The sequence below is a fragment of the Impatiens glandulifera genome, chromosome 1 (genome assembly GCF_907164915.1).
Source record: "Impatiens glandulifera chromosome 1, dImpGla2.1, whole genome shotgun sequence".
Classification (NCBI taxonomy): Eukaryota; Viridiplantae; Streptophyta; class Magnoliopsida; order Ericales; family Balsaminaceae; genus Impatiens; species Impatiens glandulifera.
In genome coordinates this window covers 85,830,252-85,849,619 of record NC_061862.1, presented here as the reverse complement: position 1 = coordinate 85,849,619, position 19,368 = coordinate 85,830,252, and the positions used below count along the sequence as shown (strand labels likewise).

Sequence of the window (19,368 nt, the reverse complement as noted above, 5' to 3'; positions counted from 1 at the left end):
TATTAACCAAACACTTAATTTATTCTTTTTCTCATTCATGAGTACAAAAACCATCTTACCAACCATGTCCTAAGTCTTGAGGATTACAATGGTAAAAAATTGTAATTTGGAAAAGTTTAATATAGAAAAACAAAATTCCAGTAAAAAATAGAATAATATAGGTAATGTACTGTAATAGAATAAATATATTAAGATTAAACTGAGTTATTTTTATTTTTTTTATAGAATTTATATATTATGGATAGGTGGCATCTTTTATTAACATTAATTTTTCGTGATTTTTTTTGGGAAGGTAAGAAGAAAAATGGAACTTCAAAATGCTTGAAAAAAAACATTTGTGTTTATTTAGAAAGTTTTTCATATTTTTCTTTTAATTAGTATCATATTCTTTCGTGGTGTAAGGTTAAATTACTTAACATTCTTATTATTTTTTATATCTATTTATATAATATCCTCTTCTTTGAATAGTATTAATGTTATCAAAATCTTACCTAAAAAAAATTATAAATTTATTTTAATAATCAACAATGTTCTGACTATTAAAATTTTTATCAAAAAATTTATAGTTATAAGGTGTAATTTTAGAGACCTAACATCAAATTAAGTTTTTATATTTATATAATACTCTCTCCTAATCTATTCCTTTTTATATAAATATATATATATAATAATATGATAAATTCTCTAAAAAAATAAAACTTTTATATTTACATATTCTCTTTTTAATTTTATTTTTATTATATAAAAATTATAAATTTATTGTAATATTCAACAATGTTCTAACTATTAAAATTTTCATCCAAAATTTCATAGTTATAAGATGTAATTCTAGAAGACCTAACCTCAAATTAAGTTTTTATATAATACTTTCTCCTAGTTTATTTCTTTTTATATATATATATATAGATATAGATATATATATATAGATAGATATAGATATAGATATAGATATAAATATAAATATAGATATAGATATAGATAGATAAAATAATATTATAAATTTTCTAAAAAATAAAATTTTGTATATACATATTCTCTTTTTAATTTTATTTTTACTATAAATTTATATTAATAATCAATAATGTTCTAACTATTAAAGTTTTTATCCAAAATTGTATAGTTATAAGGTGTAACTCTAGAAACTAACCTCAAATTAAGTTTTTATATTTATATAATACTTTCTCCTAATTTATTTCTTTATATATATATATATATTCTCTTTTTAATTTTATTTTTACTTATTTTTATTATAATTTTTTTTATAAATTTATATTAATAATCAACAATGTTCTAATTATTAAAGTTTTCATCCAAAAATTTATAGTTATAATGTGTAACTCTATAAACTAACTTCAAATTAAGTTTTAATATTTATATAATACTTTCTCCTAATTTTTTTTTCTCTCTCTCCCCCTCTCTCTATATATATATATAATTATATTATAAATTCTCTAATTTTTTTTTATATACATATTCTATTTTTAATTTTATTTTTACTATAAATAAAAATTTATATAATATATAAAAAAAATTATTTATAAATCTATTTATTAACTCAAATATATAAATTATATATTTATTTATTTATATATATATATATTTAATTTGATTTCAAAATTTATATATATATATATATATTTTCTCACTTATCATTAATCTTAATATATATATATATATATATATATATATATATATATATATATATTATAAACTAAAATTACATATAATAAAATTTTAATTTAATATATATATATATATAATATATAATATGTTTTTATAATTAAATTATTATTTCTCATATTAATTTGTGTATATATATATATATATAAATTAATTAATATATTTTTATAATTATATACATATAGATATAAAAAGAAATTAAAATTTTGAGAAAAAAAATATTTGTATATATAATTATTATTTATTATATATAGAACATTATATATTTATATATTTATATATATATATATATATATGATAAATGATATATTGAGAAATAAATGAGAAAATATTATTTTTTTATAATTATAACAGAGATTTTTTTTTATATATATATGTAATGCAAATATATGTTTATATATCAATAAATATATTATTAAAATTAATAATTTATAGATTTTTATTTTATTTTAGATGAATCTTCATACAATATATTATAAAGAATTAATTTTGTTAATTATATATTAACCAAATTGTGTTTTGGGGGGCAATATTAGAAATACATGGATATTGTTTTTATATTACATTTATTTATATTATTCTGAAATTAGTAAATAAAATAGATAAGTAGATATTATAATATTTATTTTAGATATGTGTAGTTTTGTATCCTATAATATTAGAATGATATTTTCTTTTATTATTAAATATTAATTATAAATAATTGAAAATATTATATTTGTTATGATTTTATTGTCAATGAACTTAATTTATTTATTAATGTAAACATATTTATCTATAAGATAAATTTTATAATATATTTATTTTAATTGTATAATATTATATATTTTATATATATAAAAAAATAAATATAAATTAAATTTATTTATTCCTTTTTACTAAAGTGAATTTAGAAAAAAAAAAGATGCGTGAAAATAAGAGTATAAAGTACATAAATAAAAAATATTAAACTATAAATAAATCTAAACTTATTTATTATATATATATATTAATGCATTAATATAAAAATTAACTTATTCTATTACTAAATATAAAATTACTTATTTAAAATAAATAAATTTTAATTTTGAATTTTCATTGTATAATATAATATATAATGTTATATATTATTTTAAATAATTTTTTACCTTATTATTTTCCATTTAATCTTATATTAAGTATTACAAATTAATTATTTGTTTATTCCTTAGTTAAAATTACTTATCTGAAAGAATTTATTTTATTTTATTTATAAAAATACTTGTTCTATCACCCTTTTAATAATTTGTGTATCAATTATTCAAATTTTTATTATCTCTTCACAAAAATGAAATTAAGAGAAGTTAAAAAATATATTTGAAATTTTAACATTATTTGTTCAGATTAATTTGGTGTTATATTTGATCTGAAGTGATATCCTGTTTAGTAGGATAGAATTTGTAATTCAATAATTTTTTTTATTTGAATAATACTCTTAATTGTTATTAAATTGTTTGTTGTTCACCCACTCTTATTTTTATTTAAGTTGTTCTTTTCTTATAAATAAATTCTCTTGATTTATATGTAATTAATTTTTTAGTCAAGAAATTACATGACATGATCTTTTATTAGGTTGATTGTCAATTTTAAATTTTTTATTTTATTTTTTATTACTGTTTAAATATATACAAGAAATATTTTTTACTGAGATTAATTTGTTTGGTTCTTAACATATTTTTCACCCTTAAATAAGTCTTTGAAGTTAAACATGAAAAATATAATAGTTATTGAATATTCTTAATTAAAATTTTAATTTATATAATTTGATTTAACATTAAAATTCTTCTATAGTTGTTTTGATTTTTAGATATTATTTTATAATAAATTTATATAAAAAGATTTATTTTATTTGATTTTATTACACAAAAATAAAAAGAATAAATTGTGTTTCTTACATCAAATAAATAAAATTACAGAGTGCAAAACCTAAAGACGTTTCAGTTTTCACAAAGAACTTTTGAGTTCTAGAGAGAGAGGATTTTCGGTGGGGAAAGCATAAAGAGAGAGAGATAGCTTAGATATCGTATTGAGACAGCGGATTCGATTTTACAGCCGACTCTTTCAGGTTTCTACAGTTGCTACCTAGCAGATCTGAGAGGCTTTTCAAAGAAGGAGTATGACTAGCAAGGACGGAACCAGTAGTAATAATGGTGGAGCGCTTCAATCAATTCCCGCCGCGTCTAGGAAGATGGTTCATAGCTTGAAAGAGATTGTAAACTGTCCCGATGCGGAGATCTACTCCATGCTCAAAGAATGTAATATGGACCCCAACGAAGCCGTCAATAGGCTTCTCTCTCTAGGTTTACTTTCATCTCTTATATCTGTCTACTATCTCTGGTTCGTCCAAATATGATCGGTTTTTGTATCTGCTTTCTATATTCGGCTATGGTTTTCAAGACGTGGTATTTACAATCTTTTATATTATTGACATGTTCTGTGCTATTACTGGACCTGCAGAAAAGTAAAGATGTATGTTTAGGTCAGACATGTATTTTTTTTTCACTCTAAATGTTTTGAAAACTAACTTTTAGTAACTGTGTTTTATCTCTTTTTAGTTTACTGAAGCTAACAAAAGTCAATCCTTAGAATAGCAAGTTTGGTTATGTTCTCAAAACTTTTGTTATGCTTTCTATATTTGGCTTGAGTGTTTTTCTATTTGGGTCATTGATATTGGAAGTTCTTTTCACAGATAAAAGTTTAACCAACTTAGGGTTTTACAATGAACAAACTGAATCAACCTCAAATAATGCAATGAGATTGAAACTTATACAATAGCTGAAATAATCAGTTTATAAAGTTAATATTGGTCCGAAAAAAAGGAGAAATCTTGATTAAAGACATCGGTCTGATTGCTGGTGGTGCAGATAAATGAAAGTGGCAACTATAACATTGATTTTGTACACTCTGATGTTGCTTATATTCTGTTTACTCTGAACATCTGGATATTGAAATCCTGGTTTTCTGAGCTGTAATTGTACTTGCGTACTTATCCATTGTGTATAGCTAGGGATTACTAGTTCGGTTAGGGGTGATAAGTTGTTGTCCCAGCATTAAGGTATTTGCATTTGTTTTATGTGAAAAACCCGTATAACCCACAAAACATGGCAAAAAGGTTCAAATCACCAACTATACTTTTAAATTGCTCAATTCAATCGTTAAAACTTAGAAGGATCGTTAACCACTTCCCTTTAACTTTGTGTTTTTGTTAAATAATCAGACTTGTTCATGATGCCACATTTTGCCATTAAAAATGAAGAAATCTTTTATCTTTTTTCAAATTAAACTTTATTTTATCACATAGTTTTGAGCTTGAAACTTAGGTTTATGATTATTTTCAAACAAATAATGTTTTTTATAGAAGTCACTCCTTCAAAATAGTTAAGTTGTTGGCTTATCTGGTGGAAGAAGGGGGATGTGGACGCTTTTAATGGGGAGAAGGTAAAATGAGTCTTTCTGTAAAGTGAGATTGGTGATTTTGAACCTTCTGCCAACTTTGATGTGCAATTTGAACTTTTATCCGTTGTTTATCTCAAGTTAATGATCATATTCTGTAAGTAGATTTGGAGTTGCGATCTGTGACAGAATCACAAGCTACATAAGAATGTCACTAGTAACCAGAATCAGCAAGGAGGAGGAAATATGACAGAAGAGAATAAATAGGGAAGAAGAACAGAGGGTCTAAGCCCCCATTCCATTAGGAGAAATCAGAAATATTTACATTTTATTTGCCTATCTATTACTCTAATTACATTTACTATTTAATATTTATATTTACATGAACGGTTACACATCGTAAGATGGTTATTTAACTACCTGTCCACTACTAACAATTTCAATTACTAACAACTACTAATAACTTCAACTATTAACATCTTCTAGAGTAGTTAGTACATGAGCCTGGATCCCCTGTGTGTATGCATTGTTGCCTTCATATGCTTTCTGCACTGGTCATGACATTTGACTAGTGTTTGTGTTGTCTGGACACAAATTTGATACTACACATTGTATTTCACTGTTCCGCTTTTTTTATTTTTCAATTGTCATGTGGATATTCACCTAAATGGCATATTATATAATCTCTTTCTAATTTCAATTTGATCTTTTATCCAGACCCTTTTCACAAGGTTAAGAGCAAACGAGAAAAGAAAAAAGAGGTGAGTGGATCTGAACGATGAATGTTTCTCATACTGCACAGATTTAAGTCTTCTTTCTCTGGAAGAACAAAAAATTTCAACAAGCTTGAGATGTTTCTTTGAACTGGAGATTTGTGTTCCCTTGAGAAGGTTGAGCATTGAGATATATCTCTTTCCTATTTTTTCTGTTGCAGACTAAAGAGGTAGAACCCAAGCCTCGTGGCGCTGCTGGTCGTGGAGGTAAGGCTGGTTCAGACCGGTATGTTGGACATAGTGGATCAACTCACTTCAGCTCTTTTGGTATGCAATATTTTAAATTACAGCTCTGGAAGTAGATCTTTGAATTGTTTTTTACAAAGAGCTGTTTGTTTCAGAGCAAGGAAGTCTACATGGTAAATCTGCATACAAGAAAGAAAATGGAGTAAACCCTTACATAGGTGCAACACCTAGCATGCCTTCCAATAGCATTAATCGACAGCCACCTACCACCAGGTATTTGCTTGAATCATTCAGATAATCGACAAAAATGTCGTGGTAAATATTCTTTGTTTTAAGTTTAGTAATTTTTCAGAAGAGTATCATTCCTTAGAAGTGAGATCGTTTGTTGATATGATCCTTTTCTTTGACATCTCTTACTGCCAAAGAAACTATATTTACTTAGTATGGAATGTTTTGTTTGTATGTTTAGAGCAACATGCATATTTATATATGTTGTGAATTTTCTGAAACTATTCTTATAAAGTAAAAAACAAATTATCATGTGGAGCATCGACGCAACTGGTTATAATTATATTATGTCCGATTCTTCTATTTTTCTTGCAGTAATCCCATCTCGATGGAAAACAAGGTGATGACTGCAGGTCCAGTTGATAGTTATTCAACATCTTCACAACATCAAGGCTATCAACCTGCTTGGTCAGGGCCACCTGGACATGTTTCAATGGCTGACATTGTTAAGATGGGCCGACCACCTGGCAAAGCAATGAACTCATCTCAACATGTCAGTCACCATTATGTTCAAGCACCTAGGTCCACTGTTTCACACCATGATGTGAATCTATCAGAATACCATGTTACTAAGGTTTCAGAACTGGACCATGAAGCAGGAGATGACGCAGAACAACATGCTGCTCCTGATGATGACTGGCCCATTGATGAGCATATACAGGCAGACAGTGACCTGCATGTTATGTTACCAACTACCCCTTCTGGGCTTCATGTAGATATGTCTAACTCTTCAACCAATAGAAATAACCAGCTTCCACAATCTCAGGCAGATGAGGTACAGTTAGCTGATGCCTCTATTGAAAATATCAATTCTACATGCACTGGATCTATTCGCATCTCGCCTGCAAGGGTAGATGAAGAAAATGTTGCCAATTCATCCCTCTTCAACAACGAATTATGCTCAGATATGGGTTCTTACCAAATGCACAGACATAGTTTTCAGAATCACGAAGGTGAACATGCTATATTATTATTATTATATATATATATATTATCATCAAAATATTTCCTTATGTAAGACAATAATGTGCATAAATCCTGACATGGATGCATGTGGCCCAAACATTACAAAAGCCCTGGGTCCTCCACATAGCTAATCTCTGTTTGCGATTTCAAACATTTTTTTTTTCAATCAATATATTTCTGAAAATAGAGAGTTTTGATAAGGCTGAATGGTGGTTAATCATGTTAGATCTGAAATGTAAAACCATAAATATTTGAGCTCATCTTGGATGTTCACCTTCTCTTGGTCTGCATTGCATCATAGAGATTGTTTTTGGTTAATCAAGTTAACAAGTGTGCAGTTATCTTGTTCTTCTACTTTCTTCCTTCATAAATATGGTTATTATAGGCTAATTTAATAAAATAAAATACAGATGAAGATGTGGAGGTCCATGTATCATCAGTGGCCACAAACATGCAGCATCTTAGTGTAGAGGAGGACCAGGAGATTCTGCATGAAGAGGAAAATGCTACCGTAATTATTCCTGACCACTTGCAGGTCCAATCTGCAGAATGTTCACATCTAAGTTTTGGAAGTTTTGGCTCTGGACCATACGCCTCTAGGACTGCGACCTTGAAGCATAACATGGAGGATGCTTCCGAAGATGTAGTTGCTTCACCTGATGGGCACTCAGAAGCAAGGTACTTTTTTATTTCCTTTCTATCTTGGGTGGTATAAAATCAACTTAGTACTGTTGCTTTTTATTTATTCGTGAAACGTTCTTTATGCAGGAAATTGGAGTACTATGATAATGAACCAATTAGAACTGCAGCCAATGAGAATCTTGTTCATAGAGATGGCACAACTGCGGAGAGTTATGAACCACTCTCTGCTTCAGAATCACCAGGGGATCTGAAAGAAGCTGTCGTGCTTCGTGAAAATCATTATGGTTATCCACCCTCCACATCTAGCTACGCCTTTGAAAATGAACAACAGTTAAATGCTGCATTAGCTCATTCACAATCTATCTCTCAGATCCAGAACCTTCCTCAATTCTCAAGTGCAATGGTAAGTTGATTATCTTAGTTTATACGGCAGTATCAAATATATATATGGTTTGTTAATTTATCTTAGCAGTTTCACCAGCAATATATTATTGTGCTTTCCTGTAAAAATTATGTGAAGAAAAAGGCTGTCGTGAACTTATATGATGCATTCATTGCTAGAAGACATCTCGCAGTTGTCTAATTTATCTCAACACTATAACATTGCCCATTTTAGTGTTTTAATTTTTGGGGAAAACCCATCTTATTGTTTTCAAGAGTTGTCATGTTTGTTTTTGATAATTTTCTATGATATTGTTGCAGTCTATATTTACTTTTAAAGTCTCAGTTTTATTTCTATCCTCTTACATCTTGTTTTCCTTGCAGCAACACACATATTCCAACTCTCGGCCAAACTCTTTATTAACATCAAATGCTCAAGCCACAAGAGAGTCTGATCTTCAGTACTCACCTTTTTCCACAACGCAATCAATGACTTCAAAATATGGCAACACATTACCTTCCATTGGTGGAACAACCCTTTCAATGCCAGATGTATGTTTTTTGCACTGACTTTGAAAATTATAGGCTTCATTGGAAAAACATTTTGTTCTGGATGTGGACTGACTTTGGATCCAAATGAAAAACTACAAATAAATTTCTGATATGTGTGAAACTAAGTTCATGTTTCTAAACGGGGTCTTATCTAGATCCACATCCAGATTAGATGTTTTTACAAAAAAAGTGTTTCCAAATGGCCTTTTACTTAATGAATCATTATCTCTAACAGTTCTTTGATGTTGATCATCTAGAATTCCATACATAAAACTACTGTCTTTAGACAATATATAACCTTTTCTCCTTCCCCACTTCCACACACAGATATTCTACTTGGACCATTGTTATCATGCAAGTTATTAACCATATTTATTTAACTCTGCAAAACATTTCATTCTCAATTATTTATTTATATAGCTTATTTATTCAACTGCTGTGGTGATATTTATTTATATAGTTTATCATGTTGGTTGGCATAGATGTTGAAGGCAGCTGGATTTTCATCAAACCAATCTGCAGTCCCTGGAAACAACCTAGGCACAGGGGTGGGACCCTCAAGTGTTCCTCAGCAGCAGCAGCATATTGCAGTGCACCCATATTCTCAGCCTACTCATCCTTTGGGACCATTTGCCAATATGATTAGCTATCCATTCTTGCCTCCTCATCATCAGAGTTATACATATATGCCATCTGCTTTTCAGCAAGCTCTTGCCAGTAATGGCCCATATCATCATCATCCTCAGTCACTAGCATCTCTTCTTCCCCAATACAAGAACAGTGTTTCTTCTTCCAGCAGCTTGCCTCAATCTGCTTCTGGTTATCCTGCCGGCTTTGGAAATTCAACCAACATACAGAACAACAACTTCTCCATGAATCCTCCACCTGCTTCTGCACAGGGACACTCAAACATCGGCTATGAAGATCTTATGGCCTCTCTTCAGCAGCAGGTGTGCAAATTTTATTATATTTTCAAGTAAAAAATTTGTTTGATCTAAATAGTGGGTTATTTGGGTACAATGACACAAATAATCCCTTGTATTTAATAATTTAAAATAAAGAGTATTTTAGTAATTTAGTTAATAATATGATGAAAGAAGTGGAAGTAGTCCAATAGTTTTTGATTCCCACTAAGAAAGCCCCTGTTTTTTTTTGTTTTTATTACTGATTTGACTATTTTTTGAATCATTAGCAGAACGAGAACTCTCAGATGTGGGTTCACGGGGCTGGTTCAAGAACAATGCCAGCTGTTTCTCCAAACACATATTACGGTTTAACAACAGGGCAGAGCCAGCAGCAAGCAGCAGCAGCAGCTGGATTTCGTCAAAGTCAGCAGCAACAACAGTCGTCGCAGAATTATGGATACCAAAATTTCTACCAATCTCAGGCGGAGATGGCGGCAATGGAACAACAGCAACTCCAGCACCACCACCAGCAGCAGCAGCAGCATCAAAACCCTAGAGGAGGAGATGGTCTAGTTGGTTCTCAAGGTCAATCCTCTTCCTCTAAGCAGTCTCATCAGCAAGCGTGGCAAAATATTTATTAATCCTAATCTATGAATCAATCAATCTATCTCCTCTTAAGCTCTAAAGGATCTTGCATTGAGTTTGAAAGGAGCCAATCAAGATATAGTAGTTTATATGTTCTAGAAGCTGTACTTTAGAAATTTATCTTTTGCTGATGCTTCTTAGTTTAGAGTTAGGATTGATGCTTGTGTGCGCACTAATTTGAACTAATCTACCATTTTCTTCTCCTTTTTTTTAGTTATTTGTTTTTGTTCCTTTGTCAGTGTGCAAATATGTGTGTTTTAGTTTTTTGTATTTGACATAACATCACCTCCAAAAAATCCACATATTATATATTCTATTTACTTGTCACACCTACTTATCTCAACTTGTTGTGCAGTCTTGTACATAATTTGTAAAATATTTTTCGGAAAATCTGTCTCTGTATGGGTATTTTTGCGTGTTTTGTCGGTCATGGTGTGGTTAATGGTTGTATTTGAGTTTATTTAAAATTATTTCTTGAAAACTTGTAACAACTACCATTTTTTTATAGGGAAAACTTATTTTAAAAAATATTAGTTATATATATATATGTTTATTTTTTTTAAAATGTCAAACTTTTATTAAAACTAGCCTGGATTCTATGCATTTGCACGAGTAATAATATACAAAATCATTAAAAAAAATATTACGGTAAAATTTTTATTGGTGGGTCAACCCACAATCCGACCTAAATATTTATTTACTCACATATATCCAAATTAATCACAGCTCTCAACTCGACAATCTGGACAATTTAAAAATTAAGCATCATTATATATAGATTAGTTAGTTAAAAAGCTAAACTTATATTGTTAAAATGTCACGCGTTTATCAAATTTTGGGTTGAATTTAAAATATAAAGTGTTATTAGCCTAGTTGGTTAAAAAGTTGTACTTGTTTTGTTAGGTTGAAAGTTCGAACCATACCTATAGATTTTTTATTTTATTTTTAATCGTTTTAAGTTTTTGAGCGGGTCAACCCACAATCCGATCCAAGTATCCATTTACTCTTACATATAGGGAAATTTGAGCAAATGATCCTAAAAACAGGGTGAATTGCGTTTGGTGAGAGTGAATAAATTAAATAGCGCTGGTGACCCCCTTTTTTTTCTAACGAAAATGTCCTTATTGCGTCGCGCATCCTCAGGTTGCGTGACGCAATTTTTTATTTTTTTATTTTTCAAAAAAATTTAATTATGAAATTTTTTGGACGAAAATGCCCCAGTTGCGTCACGCAACTGGAGTTGCGTTACGCAAGGGTACAATTGTCATTAAAAAAAAAGAGGATCATCAGCGCTATTTAAATTATCCACCCTCACTTTCCTCATTTCACCCTATTTTTAGGGTCATCTGCTCAAATTTCCCCACATATATCCAAATTAACCACAGTTCTCGACTCAACAATCCGGACACTTTAAAAATAAAACATCATTATATATATATATAGATGAGTGCTTGATAGTTGATACATTAGTTATATATTATCATTATATAAAATTAGAAAATAATAATATTAAATAAATTGTATTAGAAAGATTTTATAAGTATAAAACGAGTGGAACTAAAATTGTAAGAATTATTTAAATAAAATAGTTAATCTCTTTTTTAGAATAGTAAGACTTTAAATCCCTTGGATTCCAATTTCTTAATTTGGCATGAGCCCTAATTCTTACTACTACAAATTTTAAAACATACATTATAGAGTGCCAAAGAAAAATTGTTTTCATATACTTACACAATGAAAACAAATTTAGACCTTATAATGATTTGTGAAGTCTGCATACTTTCGTTGATGTCAAGAACCAAGAAAGATATTGCAGTCTTTTTGACTAATAAGTATGTTGGATCAGATACCGATGTAAAGACAAACCTAAAACATTACATATATAGATAATCTCTTCTATAATTGTAACCAAACACAAAACCTAACCTAACTTTGTTTCCCTTTTAAAAATCTACAAAACAATTCATTCAAGCTGTTTCAATATTCAAGCAGTTTTAGCTTAAAAAATCCAAAGCTAACTTTCCCTAACTGTAGCAAAAAGGAAAATTACATCACAATAACTTTTCCCTATTGATTGATTTGCACTAGAGTTGATTAATCACCACTACTTGAGCAATGATCTAGTAAGATGTTCACGGGCTGTGGCCAATGCTTGGCTTATAGTCTGCGCAAAACCAAAATCCCAATGAAAAACAATGCCCAAAACAACTATCATAACATTTCACATTTTTAAATAATAATAACAATTGAAAGCGACGGAAATTACCTGCTCAGATAGCGGTGCATTAGAATCAATACTATTGCTTGCAACTTTTCCAACAATGACATCTCCATCAGTTTCTAGGATTATTCTGCAATAATAAAAGCAAATTTGCAATAATATTTTCTAGTTGCACAAAAAAGTTGCTAGTTTATTTTGTGTGTGTGGATGCATACCCGCCATCAATGATTTCATCAATGCACAAAAGAACGAGATCGAGATTTTCAAGTGCCTCCTTCTTCTCCACATTACCCCTTCATTCAGGAGAATGTATATTATTATTACATAATATAACACTGAGAAACAACAACCATACATACCTTAGAAGTAAGCCAACTGCATCATAGAAACCCTGAAGCACATTAGCTAGTATGATCTCATTTTCATCTTCTCCTCCAGTTACAAAGAAATGAAGGTCTTGAATAAACTTGTAAATCACTATATTATTCTCAAACATTCCTATCTCAGCTGCCCCATTTAAACAAAAAATGTCAATCATCAAATAAAAGCTTACTTGAAATCTGAAAAAATGATTAATTCAGTAAATAATAACCTTCTGCCCGAGCATTTGTCTTCTGTGTCTTGGTAAATATAGTTTTCTCGAAAGCCTCCTTGGCCGAATTAGTCGCCCACTCATCTGAAAAATACTTAACTGCCACCCGTTTACCTTCTGAGTCCAGGAGAAGAATGTTTTTTACTTTAGGGCATGAATCCTACAACCAATCCAAAACTTAATCAAACAAAACTATCTTAAATACCACTGTGGCTAGGATAAATCTTGACTAGAACACTACCCAAGATAAAATCCATATAATCAACATGAATCAAACTAACCAAATCAGTCTATTAACACATTTCACATAGTACCTACAGCTCTGAAAATAGACAAAAAGAATGCATACCTAACCTTAATAAATAAGAATTCAACAAACCCATATCAATATGAAGAATATGCAGAAAACCCAGATCAGAATACTAAAAAATTTTACAGAAAAACCAAATAAAATCAGATATAAAGAAAATATACAGTAAAGGATTAGATCTTGCATAATTCGAATGGAATTCAATATCATTGGCTGTGTCTTAAAAGAAATGATGGATTTGTTCTTAAGTAAACAAAGATTAAAGTAATCTACTTTTAAAGATTAAGATCTAAGAATTTCATTTCTCAGATCTACCAAAAACAACTTCCAGATCAACAAAAAGAGTTTCATACGAACTAACAACTTATGTCCGGGCGACTTGACTGGAAGTGAAGACTGAGAATGTGGGATGTGAAGGGGTTGGTAGCAAGAACAAAAAAACAAAAGAGAGGCATTTAAGCATATCATTTGAAGGAGATTGTCATTGATTCACAACAAATTCAATCTTGAGATGAATTGATGGGGGTTCAAACACTTCAAATTACACCACTTACCCTAGAAAAAGAAAGAGAAATCCTGTCTGATTTATAAAACAGATCTAAGATATTGCCCTAACCACAAATGAACGATGCCCGATCATGCAAAAATGAATAATTTCAGTTTGTGAATCTGAAAGAGAAGCTGGAATTTCACAGTCAACAGTTAGGTGAAGAATTGTACAGTGTAAATCGGAAAGAAATCTACCATTTTCCTGTGATGTTCGCGCAGAAATCTCTCCCTACCTCCTTCAAAGATTATGTGTGCGGCAGATCAGATGAACCTTGTGAGAGAAATTATATATATATACCAAGAGAGAATATTAATTAGCAAAATAATAATAATAATCATATTTCTTTTTTAAAAAAATAATAAAGTATCTAAAAATAATACTCAAATGACTAATCAAAAGTAATGATTCAAAAAGTCTGAGTGTCACATGGGAAATTGGATGAAATGCAATAACAAGACGTTTAATTTAAAAAAGCTCACGGTCGATAAAAAATGTGAAAAGTCTGTAATACTTTTCGTGCCTTTGTTTTACCGCTCAATTACGAGAAATGTATTTCTCGTATTTGGTATTTCTCGAATTTGGTACTCAATTACGAGAAATTTATTTCTCGCATTTGGTATTTCTCGCATTTACTAAATGAGAGAAATACTAAATGCGAGAAATACCAAATGCGAAAATACATTTCTCGTAATTGAGCACCAAATGCGAGAAATACATTTCTTGTAATTGAGCGGTAAAACAGGCGCGCGAGGGGAGGGGTATTACAGACTTTTCACGGGGCAAAAATGTTCTTTTTGCCAACTTTATCAACCTTGGGCCTTTTTTGAAATTAGACCTCTTATGAGGGTCATTTCATCAAATTTCCCGTGTCATATAATAAAACTTACAATAATAATTTATAATTTATTTATATTTTAAAATAAAAAACAATAAAATGAGCTCTTTATAAATTTAATTTATATCTTTTATTAAATTATAGCATCAAACAAAAATATTGTTTCACCATAGTTAATTTTCTTCGTAACAATTGCCCTGGTTCGTTTCAAGTTATTTAAATAACTTTGAGGGAGAAAATAATAATTATGGGTGATAATTTTGAGAAAATGATAAAAAAAAATTTAGTAAAAAGACCTAAAGGATATTCATATATATAAATAAAATAAATAACAATTTAAAATAAAGGATATTTTAATATTTTGATAATGAATTGATTAATTTTATGGAAAAAAAAAGGGAATGATGTGATAATTAATTTTATTAGTTTATTTGAAAAACCTGAATAAAAACAAAGTCTTGAAGTAAATGTAGAGTTATTATTATTGTTGGAACAAGATTTTTTATTTTAAAAAGAGTTATTCCGAGTTTTAAAATAGTTGGGTAAACAGAAAAATTGGAATAACCATTTGCTCAAAGTCTACCAAATACTTACCGAATCATTCATGCTCTTATTAGAATCAAAACCAAACCGCCACAAGCCTACAAACTAAACCCGTGCCTAATTTTGTAAAAATAATTGATTGTTACCATTTTTTTAAATTTTTATAAATTCGTTAAAACCTACAGTTTTTTTCAAACACATGTTCTAAATAATTTAAGAAAAATATAAGATCATCACTCTTCAGACTCGAAAGTTTGAATTTGAGCAAAACCGGGACAATTAAATGAAATTTGATTGGACGTTAAGTGATAGGAAATTTGATATATATATAATCCCTTCTCCTTTTATTTATTTTATAACTAATTTTTAAAATTTATTAAATAATGTTTAAAATTAATTTTGTAATATTAAAATTCTGATAAAATATAATAAAAATAAGAAAATTATTGTACTTGTAACAAGAAAAGATCGAAAAACTTAATACAATTTTAAATATAACATTAATTTTGAAATTTTTTAAAGTGACTTATTTAATTTTGTTTTCTTTCTATTTTTAAAATAAATTTGATATTTTATATTTTTTTTTTACTTAAAATTAAGTGATTATTAAATAAACCTATATTAAAAATAAAAATAAAATATTAAATTAAGTGATAATTTAAGTTATTAAAATACTATTTTAAATTTTTTTATATTTAATAATAAATAGAGTAAAATACAAATTATGTCATAATATAAAACCCAAAGTGGGCGAACTAAAACCCAGAAGAATGACGATGCCAAAGAAATCTCTCATCAGTCTTGCCTCGGATTCGGCTGGAAATGACGACCGGTAAGCAGGGGTTCTTTATTAATCAGAATCATATTTTAGGTTGGTTTTCTGGGTTGAGAATTTATTCAACTTACAGGACACTGGTGTTGCAGAAATCGCCGGAGAAAATCAACCAGAACAGACGCAAATTGAAGACAAAGCCGACAATAAAGAAGAAGAAGGCGAAAGTGGATGATAAGAAGCCAAAGAAACCTCCCACTGCTTTCTTCTATTTCTTGTAACATCCTCCTCTCTCTCTCTCTGCATCTTTTACTACTTATTCCGATCAAACTCAGACTCTTCTTACTTAATTAGCAGTAATATGCATAACCCATTTATCTTGTATTCCAACTTCAGATTGTTTGTCAATCATTCAATCCTTTAACCCATTTATCTCCAACAAAATTTAGTAGTCACAAATCTTTAAGCTTGTTCATTTTTTGTTCATCTGTTCATGGTTTTCTTCATTACTAGCTTCATCTTTCAAGAACCCTCCTCCATTACTAGGATTTATCCACTGAATTTACTTTTAGAATAAAACAAATCCCCTTTTCAACTTAACATTGCTGGAAGGTGATTGATTATCCATGGCAGATATATGTTAGGGTTTTAAATATCATGAGATCCTATGTAGATTGATGAATACAACCTTAACATAATGAAGCATAAAAACATTATTGGCCAGGGCTTGAACTGTATAAGCATTCAGAATATTTTGCTTTTACAAGATGTAAATGTGCAAGTTGAACCTTTGGATGATTAATTTCTTAGCTAAAAACCCAATATACATATGCTTTTGTGTCTGTCTTAAGAAAACATTGCGGTTCTTGGTTTCTTTTCTGCATTGTGGAGAATCTGGTACTGTTCTCCCATTTTTACTTCTTTTTCTAACTCATATCGAGTCCTTGGTTCTGTAATTGAATACAATTCCTATGGTTTAAGGGAGGATTTCCGCAAAGAATTCCAGGAACAGAATCCAGACATCAAAACAATGCAAGATGTAAGTATTATTAGAGCAATTCTATTTTGATTTATTTATTAATATTCATTTGGTTCAACTTCTTGATTTATTCAAAGCTTCATTACATTACCCCCATGTTTCAGATTGGGAAAGCTGGTGGAGAAAAGTGGAAAACAATGAAATATGAGGTTTGCATTCATATATAGTTGGAGTTCAGTCAATAATCATTATTAACAGCTTCTAAGAAATCAATCATCCCTAATAATTTGTTCTTCGACAGGATAAAGTTCAATACTACGACTTAGCCACCGTTAAAAGAGCGGAATTTGACAAAGCCATTGAAAAGTATAATGAGTGGAAGGTGAGCTCATTGGTCTGCTAGAATCATATCTATGAAAGGTGAGCTCATTGGCCTACTGCTAGCACTAAAAAGTTTTAGTTTCAGGAAATTCGGAAACACCAAGTGAACGAGGACTCAGACTATGAAGAGGAATGACGCAAGAACACGCCAATTATAGTTAAGTGATCCATTATGTCTGTTTTGTTTATACATTAGTCAAACTGTCCAGGGCTCGTGATGATCATGAAGGGTTGTTGATTTTTGATTTTATTAAAACAGATGTAGTTCTATAATATAGTTTATGCTATTAATAATATTGATTTAAATGGTTTAAAAAAATTGAATTCTTTTTCCATTTGGTCTGGTACCTTTAATCCTACATGGTGGTCAACCTTTATCACAATGACAACTATTGAAATTGGTAGAGTTAGTTCGATTTATGTCTCAAACAAGGGAGGAGTCAATACAGTAATGCACATAAGGGCAATTTTTTTAAAAAATAACCTTACAAACTATTAAAAACATTACACATATTGTTAGCATCATCATACCTATGCACTCGTATATTATGAATTTCTAGATTATATTTAGTGAGGAAATTATATATTTCTTTCTTGAGTGTTATAGTTATGGTATCATGAAATGCACAATTTAAAAAAAAAGATGCTCTCGACAAAACACTTATGGACAACAAATTTAAAAGTTATAGCCATATATTTCTTGTTATATATATCATTTCCTTCATCCAGCAAAATACAAAAGTTGGGATCGTCAATTTTATCACATATTTTATTTATGACTCGGTTACCAATAGTATATATATGATTTCTTTTTGAACTTCGTGTGACGTATACTTTTTATTTCTTGGACCTTTCTCAAAGATAACATTAACGACCATTCCATTTTCTCAAAAGTTTTAACATCTCAATAAAATCACCACGGTTTGGGAATCTAAATATTTATTATAACCTTTAATATACATATTTGCAAACTTAGCCATCGACACTCTCGTTGTTGTAAACCTTAATCGATTTTTTGAATTTGTTCGGAAGATTCTCGATTTATGATTTTATCTATATATCGAGTTACATTCATCAAATCAGCAACAAAATTTGAAGATTTATTTTGCACTGAAGTTAGAATCTAGAATCTCCCTCGTGAGACAAGAAAAATATACTTACTTCCATCATTAACACATTTACAACTTCTAAACTTACAAAAATTTAGTTGGAAACGTGTTAATGATGAAGGTAAGTGTTATTTTTGTCTCACAAGAGGTTCTAACTCAATGCACAATAAATCTTCAAATTTTGTTGTTGATTTGATGAATGTAACTCGACATATAGATAAAGTCATTAATCGATAATCTTTTGAACAAATTAAAAAAAAAATCGATTAAGGTTTGCTACAATAATTGAGAGTGTAGGTTGATTAAGTTTGCAAACATGTGCATTAAAATGTCATAATGCATCTTTAGATTCCCAAAATCGCAATAATTTTATTGAAACATTAAATTCTTTTGGGAAAATGAAATGCTAGTATTGGTAATGTTATTTTAGAGAATTTTAGGAAATAAAAATATACGTCACACGAAGTTCAAAAAGAAATTCGGTATATTATTAGTAAAAAGTGAACATAAAATACATGATAAATTAACGATTCCAAATTTTGTATTTTAGTGGAAAAAACGAATGATATATTTTACAAAGAAACAAATGACTATAATTTTTAGATTTGTTGATTACCATTGTGTTTTGTAATAACGTTTTTTTCTTT

At 29.2% G+C, this 19,368-nt stretch overlaps 3 protein-coding genes across 6 annotated transcripts; 2 read left to right on the top strand and 1 right to left on the bottom strand.

Annotated features, from left to right (window-relative positions):
- Positions 1 to 3,632: 3,632 nt before the first annotated feature.
- LOC124919161 (GBF-interacting protein 1-like) lies at positions 3,633 to 10,646 on the top strand. Of its 3 annotated transcripts, none has more exons than XM_047459329.1 (10): positions 3,633 to 3,998; positions 5,809 to 5,852; positions 6,026 to 6,131; positions 6,206 to 6,323; positions 6,654 to 7,291; positions 7,715 to 7,982; positions 8,073 to 8,349; positions 8,712 to 8,879; positions 9,362 to 9,829; positions 10,075 to 10,646. In XM_047459329.1, exons 1-10 carry the CDS (start codon positions 3,815 to 3,817, stop codon positions 10,423 to 10,425), a joined length of 2,622 nt encoding a protein of 873 aa, XP_047315285.1. In that variant the 5' UTR covers positions 3,633 to 3,814; the 3' UTR covers positions 10,426 to 10,646. The 3 variants fall into 3 exon arrangements, with proteins under 3 accessions (XP_047315285.1, XP_047315284.1, XP_047315286.1); XM_047459328.1 differs by having other exon boundaries at positions 10,072 to 10,646; XM_047459330.1 differs by lacking the exon at positions 8,712 to 8,879 and having other exon boundaries at positions 10,072 to 10,646.
- A 1,638-nt stretch (positions 10,647 to 12,284) lies between these two features.
- On the bottom strand, positions 12,285 to 14,425 carry LOC124922000 (coatomer subunit zeta-2-like). Its single transcript, XM_047462714.1, has 6 exons — positions 14,297 to 14,425; positions 13,243 to 13,402; positions 13,010 to 13,157; positions 12,866 to 12,943; positions 12,696 to 12,780; positions 12,285 to 12,593 (listed from the first exon to the last, which is right to left on the bottom strand). Exons 1-6 carry the CDS (start codon positions 14,297 to 14,299, stop codon positions 12,534 to 12,536), a joined length of 534 nt encoding a protein of 177 aa, XP_047318670.1. The 5' UTR covers positions 14,300 to 14,425; the 3' UTR covers positions 12,285 to 12,533.
- A 1,808-nt stretch (positions 14,426 to 16,233) lies between these two features.
- On the top strand, positions 16,234 to 18,018 carry LOC124921999 (high mobility group B protein 14). 2 transcript variants are annotated; one of them, XM_047462713.1, is made up of 6 exons: positions 16,234 to 16,312; positions 16,389 to 16,529; positions 17,234 to 17,291; positions 17,396 to 17,440; positions 17,533 to 17,613; positions 17,698 to 18,018. In XM_047462713.1, the coding sequence occupies exons 1-6, from the start codon at positions 16,251 to 16,253 to the stop codon at positions 17,746 to 17,748; spliced, it is 438 nt and encodes a 145-aa protein (XP_047318669.1). In that variant the 5' UTR covers positions 16,234 to 16,250; the 3' UTR covers positions 17,749 to 18,018. The 2 variants fall into 2 exon arrangements, with proteins under 2 accessions (XP_047318669.1, XP_047318668.1); XM_047462712.1 differs by having other exon boundaries at positions 17,692 to 18,018.
- The last annotated feature ends 1,350 nt before the right edge of the window (positions 18,019 to 19,368 follow it).